The sequence below is a fragment of the Pundamilia nyererei genome, unplaced genomic scaffold, assembly GCF_000239375.1.
Source record: "Pundamilia nyererei isolate P.nyererei 1_Seehausen unplaced genomic scaffold, PunNye1.0 scaffold00162, whole genome shotgun sequence".
Taxonomy (NCBI): Eukaryota; Metazoa; Chordata; class Actinopteri; order Cichliformes; family Cichlidae; genus Pundamilia; species Pundamilia nyererei.
This window is the reverse complement of record NW_005187563.1, coordinates 1,360,415-1,379,419: the sequence shown is the minus strand read 5'-3', so window position 1 is coordinate 1,379,419 and position 19,005 is coordinate 1,360,415. Positions and strand designations below refer to the sequence as shown.

At 41.5% G+C, this 19,005-nt stretch overlaps 1 protein-coding gene across 3 annotated transcripts in view; it reads right to left on the bottom strand.

Annotated features, from left to right (window-relative positions):
• usp6nl (USP6 N-terminal like) overlaps positions 1-19,005 on the bottom strand; it is a 94,686-nt gene that overhangs the window by 51,221 nt on the left and 24,460 nt on the right. The window contains exon 1 of one of the 3 annotated variants that reach the window (XM_005745681.1): positions 12,109-12,308. The exons of 1 other annotated variant lie outside the window; for it this stretch is intronic. In XM_005745681.1, coding sequence (XP_005745738.1) covers positions 12,109-12,136 — 28 coding nt within the window. In that variant the 5' untranslated portion in view covers positions 12,137-12,308. Of the gene's footprint in view, positions 1-3,511; positions 4,156-12,108; positions 12,309-19,005 lie in introns of those variants that run through there. One more of the 3 variants, XM_005745678.2, reaches the window with a different exon arrangement.

Sequence of the window (19,005 nt, the reverse complement as noted above, 5' to 3'; positions counted from 1 at the left end):
CTCCTAAAACTAAGACATTACTTTATTAAAATGAACATGACATGTATTGTTTTTTGATGTGGCAGGAACCACTGAGCATGCTCAGAAATGTGGCACACACACACACACACACACACACACACACACACACACACACACACACACACTCTGATGCTTTCTCACAAGTACATGTGGTTTTGATCCTGCAAAGCTGACAGGGAGCTGGGCAAATTATCAGATATTCTGTTATCTCACACTCATGCCATCGCGCTATCCAGCCGAGGAGCTCAACAACATCTGCTGGCACCTCGCACCTTATCCCCACTCACCACTCCTCCCAGTCTGCACAGAACTGCAGCGAGTGTGTGAATTTGTGTGTCCTGTATCTGCTGGAGGCCGTCGTGCTAAATCTGCCTGCACTGATTCAGGCTGCGAGAGGAGCCAAGGTGAATTCGTCTGCAGGGCCGATAGACCGAGATAAAGACGACAGCCAAATGGAAAGTGTGGATTGTTAATGGGCAGTCATTAAAAAATATTATCATTCTTTAAAAGAAGAAGACAAAAAAAGTTATCTTCATGGTTGTCAACGTTGGACTGGATTTTGAATTTGACAAATGCAGCTCAATTAGAGAAAGTAGAGAAAGGCGATGGGGTGCAGTGCTTTTTCTCACACTTTAGCCACCCTTGAAGCCACCCCCACCACTCTCCACCCCAAACACAGTACTGTAATAAAATATTTATTTTTTATCCAATTTTTTCCCCCCCAACTTCTTCTCTTTTCCTCAAGCAGAGCAGAAGCTCTCAGTTATAAAATGGTCTGGCAGTCATCGACGTTTCTGTATCAGGCTCATTGCTGAGCATAGTCACCCCCCAAAGGCTCATTCTGAACCAGAAGACACTCTCAGATGTGATAATGACATTTAGGTAGATTCAATACAAACAATAACACAAAACGATGTGATAAGTCTGTAACCCCGTTTATGCCACCTCTGTTACAGCAATTCATTCTTTGAGAAATCCCTATTGCTCCCATGCTGGACACGTACCTCTCAAAAAAGAAAAAGAGTGTCCACAGAAGTATTTCAGTCATTAAAAACAGCTCAAAGTTCCCTTAATGAGCTGGACTTCACATATATGTTGTGGAAAAGCTGTCCCTTCACAGTGATGAAGGAATAACAGCACAAAAGTACAGACAGTTATGTGTATTTCCAGACAATGAGACCTTCAGAATATAATATTATAAAATACCTATTCATAAATAAACTAATACCATCTGATTGGATATTATCTCTTTAACCCGCCAACTTCCCAGTTCATTGTCTGCATTAACGAAAAGAAAATGGAAGAAACGTAACAACCAGGAGTTAAACTAGTAAATGACCTTGTCCAGTGACCAAAAATGAAGCACCTGCGTGCTGGAGATTGTAACATCTGTCTCCATCGATCTTTTCTGACCAATGATTTGGGACCCAAGTCCTAAAATATTGCCCCCCCAATGCAACCCATGCTGCAGCGCTTCCTTGTGTGCTTTAATTGGCCCTACACAAGTGTCCTAGTGGGGCCGGTTGATAAATTGAAGCTGTTATGAATGCCAGCTGGCAGGAGACAAAGCATTTCCTACCTGAATTCAAGCCTTTTAAATCAAATATATCCTGGCTGCTAGAGCAGGTACATCCAGTGGTTAACAGTGGCTTCAAGCACATAAAGGTTTCTACATTTACACAAGTGGAATAACAACATGAGGCAAATCAGAAAGAGTCATGTGAAAGCTGATATCAAGTACATGAACATAGAATTTAGCAGGTGCAAAAAATAAATAAATAACAGTATTTCTAAAAAAAAAAAAAGATTACATTTTGAAGAAACCTGCAACAAGTGTCGATTAAACTGCCCATTAACTTCTCATTAAATTTATGCAAATTTCCCCACAGTAACAAACAGAAGCTTATTTTTTATTCGAGAAGCACTGAAGCGACAAGCTGTGCCTTTCCTCCTCCTGCAGGGGCAAAGAGCTCGGGCAAACCTGTGGCTACGGCACAGGGTGGCATCCAACCAGGAGACAGGACCGGGTCAGTGGTCAGATAGTGTTCCATTACTCAGAGCACCATGCTTCATTATTCAGTGCACACCAGAGAAATGAAGCCGTGACACACACACACACACACACACACACACACACGTCCCACAGCAACAGAGCTATTACAGAAGCTGCTCGAGGGGCATGTCCGTCCCATTCAGACTAATGACACATGGCACACCAAAAAGTTTAAACTCATCCACAATGACATTCAGTACAAACTAATTAACTTTATTATTAAACTGGACCGTTTTTGTGCCAAGGAGGCCACATCAAATCAACTATCAGAAGTGTTGCTTGTGACATTGACTTTTAGGGACAAAGGGGGCATTAAAGATCCATTAATGTGGTTCTAATCGTGCTGTATGTGCCCCGTCTCTAACCACATAATTTGGTCTTCTAAGAGTCAGAAAAGGAGATTAACCAGGCTGTGCTAATCGATAGCTATGTCCATCTTTCATACTTTGAATCTCTCCATCTAAGAGAACTGCCTTGTGTTTGGTCTAAACACAACAGGCCCAAGTCTGCTGACTTAACCTCGGATGCTACTTTTGACGGGTTTCGCGTGCAGGCAGCAGATATCTGAGCCAAGCTTTCCTTTTCACTGTAGCCGAATGCAGGTAGATGAAAAATGAATGTAAAGCTAAATCGAAACAGCCCATGATTAGCTAATGCATTACAGAAAATGACATCCCTTATATGCTTACCACACACAGCGTACCAAAGTGTGCTCAAAACCCAAGTGGTCAATAAAAGCCAGACTACAAGTGAATGACAGGCTTTCTGTTTCCCCCCGGCTGCAGCTTCTACGTATTCATATGCAGATATCTATATATCTATCTATCTATTTGCAGGCATCAGTCTCGCACATCTTAGGGCTTCACTTTTCTTCAAGCAATGTGATTTTTTTTTTAAACTGGACCTCAGCACCTGCTGGGAGCATTTTTATGCATCTTATTCACTAACTTCAAATCTATAAATTTTCTTGAGAAGAGGCTGCAAGTGACACAGAGTCGGATGGCACTTTCTAGGCAGCAGTTTGCAAATTAATACATGACTAATTATGCAGATCAGAGTAACAAATATTTCTGAAATTGCACCAAGAAAAGGCGGTGACCTTAAACTATTGTGAAACACCAACACTCCACTGAAACCTACAGTAATGAAGTTGTCTGATGAGGATTAACAGCTCCTCACAGTGAGGCACATCATAACAGAGAGTAAAACAGTAGACCTTTCACCTGCTTCAGGGACGAGATTTACTGAAAACCTGCATGCACTTCATATCAATCTCCATACATTCAACAAGGCTCTCCTCGTACCTTTCTCCCAAAATAATGTTTGGTCAGGTAGATTTGATCTTGTCTTCATTGCACTGATTCAAATCTTTGTCCTCTGACACAATTAGTGGCTGCAATAGAAGCTTAATGGCTCATAAAATGCGCGCACACACACCTCCGAATCTGGCCGCTGCCCTGCGTCTGGACGGCGACACCAGCTCCTTGACGATCTGTAGGACCTGCATGTTCACAGGGAGGTGGCGGCGGAGGCAGGCGGAGTCGCCACGGGGCAGTGGCAGCCCTTTCTTGCCTTCTCACCCCGAAAAACCTCATCCCTCCTCGACCCCTCCTCGGAATTCATCTCCTAATCCACATCTTGACTCCTGAAGATCTTGGTTTCAGCATCCCATTCGCACCTCAGGACGCCAGGACGAGAGCTGCCGGCTCAGTCTTCTTCCTTCTCCAGATGTCAAGACATGCTTACAAACTCTCCAGCGCTCAAGTATCCTCCGCTTTCACAGTATTTTTCTATAAAACAGCTGACGGCACAGATGCGCAGCAGCAGTAAACACTAAATCTCAAGCTTCACCTGCGTTGGATGCTGCCTCAGCTCCACGTGAAGCAGCCCGTAAATCTCGACTCAACTCCTGGCGGCCGCTGAAAGTAGCAGTGGATGTTCGAGGCAGCTCCGACTCTGCGAACTGAATGTGTTCGTCTCGCGTGTGATGTGCTCAGCTGGAGCGCTCTCACACACTTCTCACTTCGCAGGTTGGCAGCAAACAAAAAAAATGAAAATGAAAAAGAAAAGCACAACACAGCAGTCGTCTTTTCTTTTCCCCCCTTTCATCCGTTTTATCTCCGGTGGCTCTGGCAGAAAAACCACCCGGCCGCTGCGGATCAATAGATGCACAGTTGACCGGCAGTGATGCCTCTTAACTGCCCAACTCTCTCATCTCATTTTCAGACTCTTTTTTTCCCCCTCTCATCCATCTCTTTCCTCTCCCAGCGCCCCTCTCTCCTCCCTCCAAGGCTGGCTGCGTCTCGTGCCGTCCTCTCCTCACATCCTTTAAATTCAAATTAATGGGCGCTTCCACTCACTCACCCGCAGCATCTCCTTCCCTCCCTTCCTCTCCACCACTCCGCCCTTCTCTGTTTTTTCTCTCCTCTTCTCATTGTGCCGCTTTCTTCCACCCCCTCCCTAGTTTTCTCTTCGTGTACATTTGCCGTGAAGCATGAGCAGAATGCAGAGGGATAGGAGATGCTTGGTCTTGTGTTTGTGAGGTGATGATTTGTACAGAGCAGCATCAGTGGAGCTGACATCCAGAGGTAAGAAGAACACTTTAATTGCTTTTTGCAAACTTCCAATCCAGGTGGTAAAAAGAGCTGTTCTGCAAGCTGTTCATGCTGCCAAAAGTGCTTATCAGGAAACATTTATCTACCTCTGTAAAGAGTCCTAAAAGGCTGCCGTTTGCGTCGTATTATTTCTTCTGGACATCTCTCCATTCTATGCAACAAATTCTCATCCCAGGTCGTCAAATACTGTCAATACGGACACGGCGTCCTTTGGTTCTCTGTGCCTTGATGAGCTGCCTGCTTCGATACTGGACTCCAAGAGACAATGATCCTCTTTTAAAGAGCAGCAAAGCATGATTGTGAAAGTTTGAGGCATGGAGGTGAAATAATTCAAAAGTTTGTGACCCAGGATAGAAGCACATCTAGAAGCAGTTACTGCCAATCAGCAGCCAGGTGGCTGTAGCTCAGTAGGATGAACAGGCTTTCTACTAAAGCAAAAGATCAGTGATTAGATGCTCAGAAAAGGTCTTTACACACCAGATGTTCAAGATTCGTGCAAATATTTTGTGCATTAAAAATATCTTTTGGGGTCACCTACTCTGGTTGCAGCTGTTCGCAGCAACCATAAAGGACGCATTTCCAGTATGCATTTTTTCAGATCCATGTCGATTTTTAGAATAAACACATATGAATAAACACATCTGCCCAATTGGATCACTGCATTCTGCAGCAAGCCCGCTCACAGCTCATAACGTGCCTGCATACTGAACATACGACGATGTGGAAATAGTAAAATAATCCTATCGTACCTCAGATACACAGCTAAGCACTGCTCTGGGTCACTTGGCTCACATAAATAATTTCTGTGCCTCAGATGTGGTCCCAGTTCCTCCAACAAGAGCTCAAACTGGCCCACCGACATTCTGAAATACGTATGAAAGTCGCCGTGATAACAGCTTCAACTCATCCCCAAGTCACTGGCACAACACGGGTATTGACAAATGAACTACAGCTAGAGCATCCAAAAAATTCAAAATTCCTTATGTTATGGAATTCTACAACAGCTTTTAATTCTTTGAAAGCCAAGTCTTACACTCGGAAACAATACCCAGAAGAGAAACTGGTCCAATTCCTGAGCTTTATGTTCAGTGTAACATCTGTAAAATGGACCAATGCTTTGCACACATCTTCTTGCCCAGCCTTGTTTTCCATTACAACACTGACATGTATTTCTTTATTTCCGTATGAGACGGGATGGACATATGCTTCCCTCGTCACAGATATATTTACCAATTTCAAGAAATCCAGACTTTCAGTGCTCCGTTATAGACGGGAATGTTTGATGAGATTATTTTTTTAAGTACTCCAGGGACTCCCATTCTTTTATGAGATTAGAGAGTTGATTAAATCCAGTAAGTCTTAGTACAGTACACATTTCATAATGATGTTTGGTAACTCTCCGCCTCGCTTGTTAGCTGTGTGTACATCTTTCTTTTTTTTCCCTGCTCTCTGCCTCTCTCTATTATTACATCTCTAATCAGTCCACATACCTCCGCTCTGTTCAGCTCTCTAACCACATCATCTTGATATAATAATTCCAGTTATGTATTTTGCATTACAAACTGGTGCTGTATGCCTCTAGCTGTAATTTATTTATCTCTAGCAGAGTTATGCCAGTGACAGTTGGTGACACGAGGACAAAACGTGCTCTTGTTAACATATGAATTTATAGGGATCTGATGAGAGCTTCACTGATTATCACTGGGAAGCTGTTAAAGTTGAAGTGGCTCTAATAGGCTTAATCGTGCACGAATATGCAAAAATTTAGGAATACAGTAATTATTTAATGCTGGATTGATAGGTCAAAGTAATCAGTTTGCATGAAATCTGTTCATCACACTTATGTTGATCACATATTATGGAGACCTACGCTTCTGGTGATGCATGCATGAGTTTTTTTGTTTGTTGGTTTTTTAAATGCTACCGTCCACGGAACAACCAGAAATGAACTTGCTGTCTCAGGGACTGCAAAATGGTTGCGTTGAAGATGGAGACCAGGTTTGCATTGATTCATGGTCCGTTACCATATTTAAACTGACTTTGGTGCCTCATGGCAAAACAGCAATAAGACAGAGTCAGTCTGCGACCTCGTTGATCTAAAAGAACAAACATTTGCTGCTTGGTGGAAACTTAACTGCATACAGGAGCACAGCAACCTCGTTTTTATATATGAACATGAATTCCCTTAATCCAAAGAGATGCCTCAGCACAGACTCAGATTGATTACAGCAGGTTGGCAGTCTGTCTGCAATGTTTGTGAGAGTAACTGCAGTCAGTCTGAGTTAGACTGCAACTGTTTGGAGACAGGTTGCAGTGACCCAGAGGTTGATACCGTTGCATGCCCGTCTTCTGGGTGACCAGTTGGTTGCTGCAGCTACTTGCAGCCACTAGATGGGCAATGACTGATTTTCCCTATTCACAAGGAGGTTGTCATTCTGTCTTTATCTAGATACCCATTGCAAACCACAGCATCACCAATCTGGAAGAGAATGAAAAAAATAAAAACACACAACTACTTTTCATCAGTAGCTCAAAACAAAACAAACACTACAGGGCTTTCCAAGCTTAAAACAATCAGACAGCAGTGTGAATATTTCCAAAATATTCAACAACGAGTTGCTCCACATGTTTGAATTTGCAGATGCCCTCCCTGACGTAACCCCAAAGGGAATCGGTGTCGCCTCGTCCTGGGGAGCTTCTCCTTGTTGTTAGGCGAACATGTAAACAACGACTATTTATTTGTAAAGAAACAGTTTTTAATTTAAAAAGTTGTTGTGGTTTATTTTTTTTAATTGGTAAAGTAACCAATGGATTGATCAGGTAATCAGAAAATGATCACTTGGTAATTAACTGATATTCACTAGCTTATAAATATTTTTTATAACAAAATGATAATAACCCAGATGTGACCTTGAGCTCTTGCAGAGTGTTAAACTGTCAAAATACTGCAAATACTGTTGGATGACAGACATAATTCATAGTCCCCAAGGACAGGGCAGCGCGCAGACGGGCGAAGCAGCAGCGACACAAGCACCAAGGTTCATCATTAATATAAATAGAGCCACAGGGAAAGACTCAAATGAAAGGCGCACTTTTTCTCCCTCACACACAGAAACACTTTCAATCCCTCTCCTCTAATGATACACATTCTCTGTCTTTCACTCCTCGTCATCACACACAAGCAGGGTTGTGCACTACAAGTGTGCACATGTGTCCTTGTGATGAAGTGTGTCTGTATTTGTTAGCGTGTCGGTCCACCGGCACTTTGTCAGAAAGTCCAATTATCGCATTGCTGGACTGAATCTGTGGCTGCTGTTGCTAAGCCTCAGACCCACTGTTGCTAGGCTGTGACCCCACTACATAAGGTGAAAGCGTGGCTTTTAGCAGCTACCGCTACGATCACCATTCAAGCGCCTTCAGTCTTTTGCTAACACCAGCTTCTACCAGATTAGCCTCATCGCTAACGGCGTGCATCAAAACCATCACAGCCTAAAGGTAGTACTGCTGTGGGTGGATGTGCTACAGCAGTAGAAGCACCTGTGGCATTTTCTTTTCTTTGTAACACCAATAAAGATGTGAGAATACAGAATCTTAAGGCGAGGGGAACAACAGTTAGTTTCCTTTTGTATTGCGTCAGCAGTTAATAGCCGGTCGTGTCTGAGCAGGTTCTTGTTGAATGCAGGTAAGCAGCGCGTGTGTCGAGCCAAAGAGCAGTATTTCTTCAAGTGTACCACAAACCAGCAAGTAAAGAAGCCGGGATCATAAACCTTATCTCTAAATCAAACTGTTCAGCACATTATGGCCGAAACTGGCACAACTGTCAGATTTTAATAGGTTTTTCCCCCTTTAACCAAGATTCGATGTTGAGCAAGCAGCCGATGGTTGTTTAATATCAGCATGTTGTCATCAGGCCCATCAGACCAGTGGACCATGAAACTAAATGATGTTTATTTTTATTTTTTTAAATCCCTTTTTTTTTTTATTGTGTTTTTGGATGATCATCTCTTTGGGCATGTCCTGACAACTTCCAGGGTGGATCCTATTTTTTAAAATGCTGCCAGGAATTCCTGTTCTGCGTACCTGCTGACGACACTGGAAGCTCAGAAAAATTTGCCATTGCCCCCAAAGGCTAAGTCAGCCGACTAGCAGGTGGATTCCTACTGTGGATTCCCAGCTTGATTTAACAACTTAAGACCTTGTTGCTCTTTAACTACTTCCACACATTAAAAACAAACAAACAATTGATGTGGTTTAGGCATGTGACTAGGATGCTTCCTGCTCTTTGCTTAGACTGCTCCAGTCTGGCCTGAAATATGGATGGATTCTTTTACATTATCTTTGTCATGTTTACAAATCTCAGCAACGATACTATTAAATATACTGATCAAATATATTTGCACTGCTGCATTATAACAGCTTAATGAATATTTCATTTATAGCCTACATGCATATTTAATGAGCCATTTATATATTCAAATACAACACATCTTTAATTTATGGTGTATCTTTTGCGGCTCTATTTGAAACACTACAAAGTGTGAGACCTAAAAATGAAATGGGTTCAACTTACGGAGCAAGAACTACAGCTATGATAATGACTCAGTTTACTATTAATGACATTGCTTACATATTTTTCCATTGTCAGCTGTCACAATGAATTAAAGAGGTTTAACCTTATTCAAAAGTTAAGTCTTAGCATCATAAAGACACTATTTAAAAAGAACATTTTTTTCACATTACACATGGAGGGTATTATTCTTTGTACATGGGTGTGTGGTCCAATATATGGCTGGATTTACAATCAACTCCAACCTTATCCTCACCTTTCTTCAACTTTTACAAAAAAGAGCCTTCCCAACAATCAATATGTAATCTTCTGACATGTTTTACTGGCTTTACATTTCTGAATTTCAAAGGTTGATCATAAAAAGAGTCACACATGTGAGGCAAAGTCTAAAGTGTAAGGTGAGTAAGGCAAACTGTGAGCAATGGGAGCGAGGTGCAGGGCGCCTGCAGAGATATGGATTGAGCTGCTATCACTGGAGCTGGATTGGGCAGGTTTGAAGGAGCAAGGTATCGATGGAGCCCTGACTCTCAGCACCCACAGATCCAGTCATAAATGGGCAACAGATCAATACAGGTCTTTCACGAGTTTGCCCACTTTGATTGAGAATGGAGAGATACTGTAAGTCCGCTCAAGCCTCGGATTCATCACCTCTTTAATCTACAGGCCAGATAAGAGCTCAGCTTGTCTGAGGCTTTCTTCACTCAAACTCGCAACAGGCATGCTGGAATTGGGTCATCGATCTTGGATTTTGGAAAGCGGAGACAGAGATGACTGTGGAGAGCGGGAAAACAGGTCGGACTTGAAACAGGTTGGCATAAGTTAACACAAAAACACTGGAGGCATTTTTGCAGCAATGAACTGATGTTAAGTACCTGTTTTTGGTTTGCACCGCTGCCAAGTACACACATATCATTTTTTTATTTCGGGAATTTCAGGTCAGCTACCGCTACACTTAGCTATTATAGAAAAAGCTTCTAGCTCTCCCTCTGCTTGCCCATCATTTTTAGTTATTCCTCTGTCTTCTTTACTGATAATGGCACTTTGAATATTTGTGGTTGTTTCACAACACTGGCAGCCATGCAAAGATCTCTTCATCGTAAAAGGAATTTCTTCTTCCCCAATATTGCCAAATGCTTCCTCACAGAGTTCTCTCACTAATATTTTAGGATTATTAGCTTATAAACTTAATTTAATTTCTCTGATTCGTACAGATTTCCAGTCTTCTCTTCAATGATAGATATTACAACTCAGAAAATAAATCTTCACATCAGCGCTGGTACAGGATTAGAAACAGCTGAAGCAGGATTCAAAAAAGTTGCTGTGGTATTTCCAGAAAGTCTCATCTTTCCAAGCCACTGCAGCATCTCCGTCTATCTGAACAAAACCGCTTATATATAATTGAAATGGATGGAAAGACCGACACAGCCATAGAGTTGTGTCTTCAATACAGCTGTGCCAAATGGTGCATGACAAGCTGATACAACACTAAAGTTGTATCATTTTTAAAGCAGATATTAAAACAGCGAGTTAGTCTGTAAACTCTCTGATATGTTCCTGGTAAAATAATAATAAACTGATCAATTTAATTTTCACACAGTCATTAAAAATGTTGAGCCTTGCATTTTTAAGGCCCAATGCTGACTGGATCATTTCTATAGGAAAACCATATAGTAGAGTGATAATGGTGATAATAGGTTAAGGAAGGAAGGAAGGAAGGAAGGAAGGAAGGAAGATGATGTAGGATGTAGTAAAACAATAGCCAGAGTCGTGGGAGATTACAGGGAATAACATATTAAGTTACATATTACCCAAAGGAGACAGAGAGAGGGACAAAAGCTTTAAAGTCCAGACGCCATATGCTTAACACGACTCCCATCTTTGCTGCCTGCTATGAAAGAAAGAGAGAAAACTTTTTTGCTTCACAGCACTTCTTTGTCTCAATCTCAGCTTCCTCTGCAGAAAATGACAACAACAACTACACTGTTATCTCTCTGGCCTCACATCTGATCTTCTGTCTCGATTGTGGACTGCAAGAAAGTGGCATCTCCAATTTTAGACAGCACTCATCTCCATAATGGTCTCGATCCGCTCCGTCTTCCCTCTATAAAGGGGTTTGTTTCGGGTTGTCGGTGTGGCGGCAGCTGAGTGGCTGGCGTAGGGACCAGCATGCGAACAAATCAAACGGACACAACAGCACACAAGCACACAGACACACAAACACACACTTGCACGCCTCTGTTGTCCTAATGGCAGCATTCTGTTGGAGGGGTGATTGAATTAGGCTGGGTGCTGATTGCTCGCCCCATTGATTAATGTTGCCTCCTGCGCTTCACTGCGTCACGGCGCTCCCGCTGCTGAATACCGATGAGACGCGGCAACAACTATAAGAACATGACCAACTCATCACACCGCGTGCTGTCTTGTAAATTAGCTCGTACTTTGGTAGAAACATGCTCGTAGAGTCGAAATAATTGCTGGAGATGGGGATGTTCCACTCATCAATTGTTTTGTAAGACATTTGTTGCCTGAAAGGTAACTGAAGAGTGCAGGAAATTAGGCTGAGTAGCAAGAGTGGATCAGAACAATAAAGATGAGGGCTGCATATCCACATAAAAGGTCTAAAAGGCCTTAAATCAATCCGTAGAGTGGAGGGGAACTCCACAGACAGGTTATAATTCTGTCAAACACTTTTATAGCCACCGTTTTTCTTCCACTATTAAAACAAATTTGGAGATTAGGCCAGCTAAATAGTTTTTTGACAAGACTCTTCAGAGTACAGCATGAATGTATTCAATAAAGCAGGTAGGAACAGTGGCCACAGTTCTGCTATTACAAGGATTATTTCTACTTACACCTCCTACAGGTATGTAGCAGCATCATCCTACCGGAGACATGTTTCTGTCCACCCGACAGACACAGCACAGAGCTGGGGTATCACATAATATCTGAAAAAGTTTCAGGGTGTTTTCCACGCAGATGGCAGTAAAAACAATTTTAAAAAAAACATCTTCTGTAACCAGCGAACCAGTGAACTCAAAGCCCTCTGCACGTCACAACAGCCAGTTTTGAGTCAGCAGTTTGAAAGCTTCACAAGGGTTCAATGTCTGTGGACAGGGGTGAGGGTTGAAAGGGGCGGGGGAGGGATTTCCCCAAAATGCCCTCCTCTAGTTGACTCTCTCACTCCCTTTCCTCCCTCTCCTTCCTCTCGCAGCCTGGCGTTGTGCAGCGGCGAGCGAGGGAATGGGAACGGCCAGAAAAGAAAAACATGCTGGAACAACTTCGCCGCTCTGCCTCGCATTTCCTGTTTGCCCTCCCCATGTCATTTCCTGCTTCAAGTGCGTAGCCTTCGGACCAATCAGGCTTCGGCCAGAGTTCCGCTGTCCTTCATGGCTTGTTACATACCATACTGTTAAATTTTCCAGCAGCACCTGCCCTGCGTTCCCCACATCATCGACTGCACCCTTAACTAATAGTTGGTAACAAACTGTTGTTATTATAACCTGAAGCACACCTGAGCCTAAAATTAGGCCTGTTTTTAAAGAAAGGATGTCTCTTTGTGGCCCAATAGTAACATTTATCCACACGCCCAAGATAATTGCTTCAATTATTATTGTTATTTAATGGTATAAAACCACAACCCTTTAAGGCAAAGTAATTTGATAGTTGTATGAAAATAAACGGTTTGAGCAGTGAGGACAGTCACACCAGAGAAACAAGGGGTTGGAGACCACGATATGACTGAAATTATTGCAACTGTGTGCAATTAACTTGCGATATTATTACCCTTGGTTGTTTCCTTATGAGGATCAATACCAGATAGGAAACAGGTCTGCAACCATTTGCAATCAGTTGCAGACTGATCACTTCAGACCACCTTTGGTGTGTCAGCTTCAAGTCAGAAATTCAGAAATTGCCCCACAAATTATTGCTACAGGATGTCAGTTTAACTTCAAAATGACTGATGTCCTCTGCAACCTTGCGTGGGAGTCGACATAGCGAGACGTATCACACTGTTTTGCAATGTGTTTGAAATCTGTCTGCATTTATAAATTAGACAGCAATTATTTGCAAACCTTCGCCAAACTGTCTGAGACTCATTGCAATCAGTCTCAGACAGGTGGGCGAAGGTTTGTAAATAACTGCAAAGAGGTTGATGGTGTTGCAAGCCAACCTGTGGTTACTATGAGGTCTGTGTGACTAGACTTACATCAATTTTCACCAACTGCTCACCAACTGGTTGCAGAACACACATTTCTTAGTGACTGGTGGTTGCAAAGAGGTGGCTGACTGCTCTTTAGTCTTTAATTGTTTGAGTTCTTCACTTCAAAAACCAGGTTAATAATGATAAAATAATAATAATAATAATAATAATAATAATAATAACAACAAAAACAGTGTAGGTGCACTACAACTAAATCACAATTTGGCTTTAAACATTATTAACCTTTATATTTCAGTTAAACCTTCCCACCACGCACAGAGAGCATCGTGTAATTATATAAGTATATAATTATATAATTAAACAAAGTGAATCATATGCTTAACAGCAGATCTGACTTGAGCATATTTCACTGTCACTTTGGCTGACTGCATGGTGTGTTTCCTCGCTTTGAGCCACAACGGTTTGGCATAATTTGCTGCATTTTTCTGTGTGGTTTGTTCAGGCTTTGCGCTGCCCCGTAAAACACCAACCGAGGTTTGTAAACAACAATCACATGAGTCATAAGTGGTGTTCTCTGGTGAATTTGCAGATTAATCAAGTTTCATTCTTTCAGTTCCAACAGAACTGGTTCAGTACATCTTATAACCTACAATTTATTACATTTTGAACTTCTATTGTCTGCTTTATAATGACACTGTTACTTCACCCAGTTCTTTTTCCTTTTGCTCCTCATTCAGCTGCAAGTATAGAGGGTATCATATGTAGTACAGATTCTGAAACCTTGGAAGACATTTTTTGAAGTGAAATTAATTTGACTTGGGGCACCCAAGTAGTTTAAGGCTAGTCGTCTCTAGTTAAGAGCCTGCTCAGGGACATTTGTTGCTTTTCATTCCTCAAACTGCAATTTTCCTTGAACTTACTCATCTCCAAGTGTAACCGACTGCAATCCAACCTCAACATTTTTCTTATAATACCCATAAAAGCATGAAATATCCAGAAAATGTGTCTGAGGGAGGACATGAAATCACATTTGCTCCATCTTGTTCAAAGTCAAGTTAAGGCAGTTTATTTGAATATCCAGAATCTGTCTTTGAGCGCTTCTTGTTGAAAAATCCTAGACCATTTATCACCCTACAGCATTGGTGCTGTGGGGATAAACATGGACATAAAGATGTGCAATACATGGGAGTAAACAGAATAACAGCAGTATTTCTCTGCTACGCTACACTATGTTTGGGTTTAGACTGTAGAGCAAATAAACCGCAAGCACAGTAAGTGTACTTTGGTACACACAGTAAACTCAAAGATTTTTTCAGGCTTTGACTGGCAAGATAAAACCGACAAAATTAAGAAGTTCATGTTCTAGAAGTTCAAGCAGGAAAACTCTAAATATTGTCTTAACCAAAGGCGAGTATATCAGAAAGCCGATAAATCAGTACAACTCTGATGTAAGTACACATTAAGGTCCAGACCTCCCTGAGAGCTAAACTCTCCCAGGGCAGCATGACCCAGCCTCCCATTGATCAGCTGTGACGTGTTTGCGAGCATTAGCGTGTTTGTGTGCTGTTTAAGCAGACAAAGCTACACACAGATCAACAAAGAGTCATTAAGGCAGGAGCAGAGGATAATGGGTAAGGAAGATTGAGCTGATGTTTGATATATGTACAGTCAGACATTCGCGGTGACCGCCTCACCAAGGTGGGAGTCTACAAATATTCCCCACAATGCTTCACGCTCACTCCCTTCTTCTCTTCTCTCACTCTCACACGAACACATTCATACATCACGCAGTCGATCAGGTGTATCCTACTTGACACTGGTCGATAGGCTCTGCGTCGTTTATCACGGGCTGACGGGTGGGGAGATGTTTGTCAGTGACTGTGGGATTCAGAAAGGAGTGCTGTGGCCTTTCCCAGGTTTACTGTAAGATAATTGCTCACTGTGACTGTGGGAGGCTGCAAATGTGGCTTCTTAAGAGCTGATAAGATATGTTACGAATTGTTAAGTCACCATGCTTGTGTGCTCATTTGTAATAGTTGTGCATTTGACTTAAAAAAAAAAAAAAGAGAGAGATTGTGACCTGCGAGGAGCACATGACTAACTGAAATCCACAGCAAAGCTTACACTGCTTTACCTTCCTTTCTTTTTTTACTCAAATTAGCACAATTTACAAAATAAACACGTTATTGTATTCAGTAACACTTAAAGCAAGCAAATGAGACCATAACTTAATTTTTTTAGGTGCACGAAGCTCTTAAAATGTCTGATGGCAGGGCTTAAAAACCAAAAGGGGAGCTGCTGTCTAAATTCAAATTCAGGTTTTTTGTCGTTATTCCTTCACCTGCATACTCCTGTTTTGATATTTACGAAGTAAACGCTTACTTTCGGACTCACTTAAAATACATCAAAGCTTGGCTTTACCTCTGCTTCACCTACTTTTAGATAAACTGTGCGAATGTGGTCAGCCAAGTCTAGTTTACAACACACCATGTAAATGCATGCAGGAAGGAGCACGACATTATTTGTCTGTCTAACACTGACAGACAAATAACAGCTGTAACTAACATGACTCATGGCTGTGTCGTTAGAGATGTTGTTACAATACTAGTCAGAGGTGATAAGTAACAAAGTACAAATACTTTGTTACTGTACTTAAGTAGATTTTGCAGTTATCTGTACCTTACTTGAGCATATTTTTTTTACTTTTATTCCTACTTCTTACATTTAACACATTTGAGTTATTAGGTCTCACAGTGGGTTCATCTGAAACCTTGGCTGATTGTGACACCCCACCAAAGAGCTCCTTTGACTACGATGACCTGGATGACTGAGAACCTTCACAGACATATGATCTCATTGTGCTCTCTCTTTGCTGATGCGCCATTTTAAAAGGTTTAATCCAAATCAACCTTGTAGTTTATTTTTTCCTGCTTTCAGTGAGCCTGATGCAACGCACGCCTAGAGTTTTTACACGACGTGAGTACAATACCAACTTTAACTGTGCCACAGTTTCATAGCACGAGAGCATCAGTTGTTATCAAATTCAACTGGATGAGGACAACAACAAAGTGGAGGGAAATGTGGGTGAATTCACACCACGTTCCCAAAGAGCAGAAACATCATAAAAGCCACACTCTTAAGCACAGCAAGGGTTTCTTTGTTGTACCAGCTCCCATTTGTCTGATGTCCAGACATTAAGTATTGATGCCTCAAACTTTCTGAGCGCCGTCGATGAAAAACAGTAGAGCTGCTCGGCTCACCATGGCAACTAAATACAGTGAAGCCATGAGGAGACGGTGGCAAAGCAACATCATTTGAGTGTGTCTGTGAAGGAGAAAGCCAACGAAAAAGAGGGAGGCAATTTGTGTCAGTTGATCTTAAATTCTTATGGTACAATTACCTTGTTTAAAATATAAATTATATATTTAAAAAAAACAACGTTGTGTTTTCCATTAAAATGACTGCCTGCTGCAGACAGCACATGGCAGCTTCTTTTCTTCAGTTAGCAGTCAGTTGGTCTAATGCTATTCATCGGGTGAACCAGTTCAGCGGTTTAAATCAATCAGCTAGATGAATTTTTAAGAAATAGCTGCCAGCAACTGAACGTGCAATGAGCCACAGGTCTCTGCATCCTGATATGAAAGTCAAATCTTCATATTTTATGCACTGATAATGTCAATTACTCTGTGTGCAGCTTCCCTAAGTTATGGCTGTCTCGAGGGTATGATCAAAAATGTAGTCAACTGTTTTTTTGTCCCCCATCAGGAAAAAAACCCCCCCATATATTCTCCACCCCCTGTTTTTTGAGATGTTTTTTGCTCTATATTGTTGTTGTGGAACTTTTTATAAGTGTGCCAGTGTGGGGGGGAAAAAATTGCCAAGCAGCAATGAAATAACCAACTGGAAGTGCTAATTTGGCAGCTCTGAGAGGCTAGTTATGACTGCCTCGGGGCTTTTTAAACACGCACCCCCAAACTGACTGCCCAGCACACAAAATATGCTTCAACCAAGACAACCTGACTCGGTCTTATAACCTCTGCTGCAGGACGACTTGTCTATAACAAGTCCATTTTATCCATTTGTCTCCTGACTACATCTGATGTTTTATAGGCCAACCCAGTGTGAGACAAATAAAAGCTTCAGCATTCAAAAGCGTTGTAAGCATTTCATTTTGTAGAATGAAGGATTAAAGGAGCGATGACAAAGGTATGAAACAGGTCCATCTCAAGGGAAATCTCTGCTTGAAATTGTGTGTCTTTCCTTCCCGCTCTCTTTAACTTCGAAGGAGCTCCCATTGGCTTGGATAGCTTTCAGTTACTTTGGTTCCAGGTTTCCTGTGCTTATCAGCGCCTCTTCCACCTATGACCCCCCAACAGGTTGTGGCAGATGGCTGCCCCTCCCTAAGCCTCGTTCTTCCTGTTAAAATAGTTTTTCCTTCCCACTGTCACCAAGTGCTTGCTCAAATAGTGTAGGGTCTTTTAATGTAAAGCACCCTGAGGTGACTGTTGGTGTTATTTATGTCCACATTAATCAAATCCAGCATTTATCTGACCCTTTTCTTTTGATTAGCTTCATATTTTGATGGGAACACCTGGCCATTTACACAGGTTTCACAGTGTGCTTTGTGTGCCTGGAGGGTTTTTAGGTTTTCTCTGCACATTTGATTGTATTTCACAACTTGTATCTATTATTTCAGACATGTATTTGTATTTTATAGCTTGTTCAATAGTATGATTACCTGCCCAGAGGCTCCAGATGGAAATTAGCTATCAGCTAGTTATTTTTCCTTTTTTTATATTTATAATTTTATGCAGGTTTCCTGACAAAATAAACAATAAAACAAATAATAATAAATAATAAACTGAAGTAACCATCACTGTATCAACCGGGATAAAAATACACAGACTGAAGAAGCGTGTTAAGAGCTGAAACAAGATTGTGGAAAAATACAATGACAACCACAGCAGCACCGAGAGGCTGTCCCTCATCAGGGATCTCATGTTTACATAAGCAGGAAATTAAACCCATCAACAATTTCAGCAACAACAAGTCGCCATCCAACTGCTGCATAAAATTCAGGCGTTTGCTCCATCTTTCTCCAGATATAAAGGAATAGAATTAAACCAATAAATCTAAGTGTCCAAGAACAATTGAAACTATTTTAGTGCATCTTTTTTATCAAAGTTTCCAGGATATAAAATATTCTTTTGTCAGTTCTCCATGTCAGTCAATTCAATATTTGGACTTTTAACTGTTGGGCTGACAAACTTGGCAAAACTTGACAAACTCTTACTGCCAGATTCTCATTGCCCTATATTCTATTTGTCCATAAAAATAAAGCAAATATATATATATATATATATATATTATATTGGAGGCTCAATACATAGATTAATTAAATACAAACTAATTAAAGGGCTATGGGCTGCTCCAGTGGATGACAGAGTGACTACTCATTCCACAAAAGGCATCATGGGAAATAAAGGCAGTTGTTACAGAAGACATGTTTCCCTCTGCAGCCCTGAACTGTACACATACATAAATGTAAGAAAGCTGGAATGATTCTGTAAGTTCATACCAACTACAA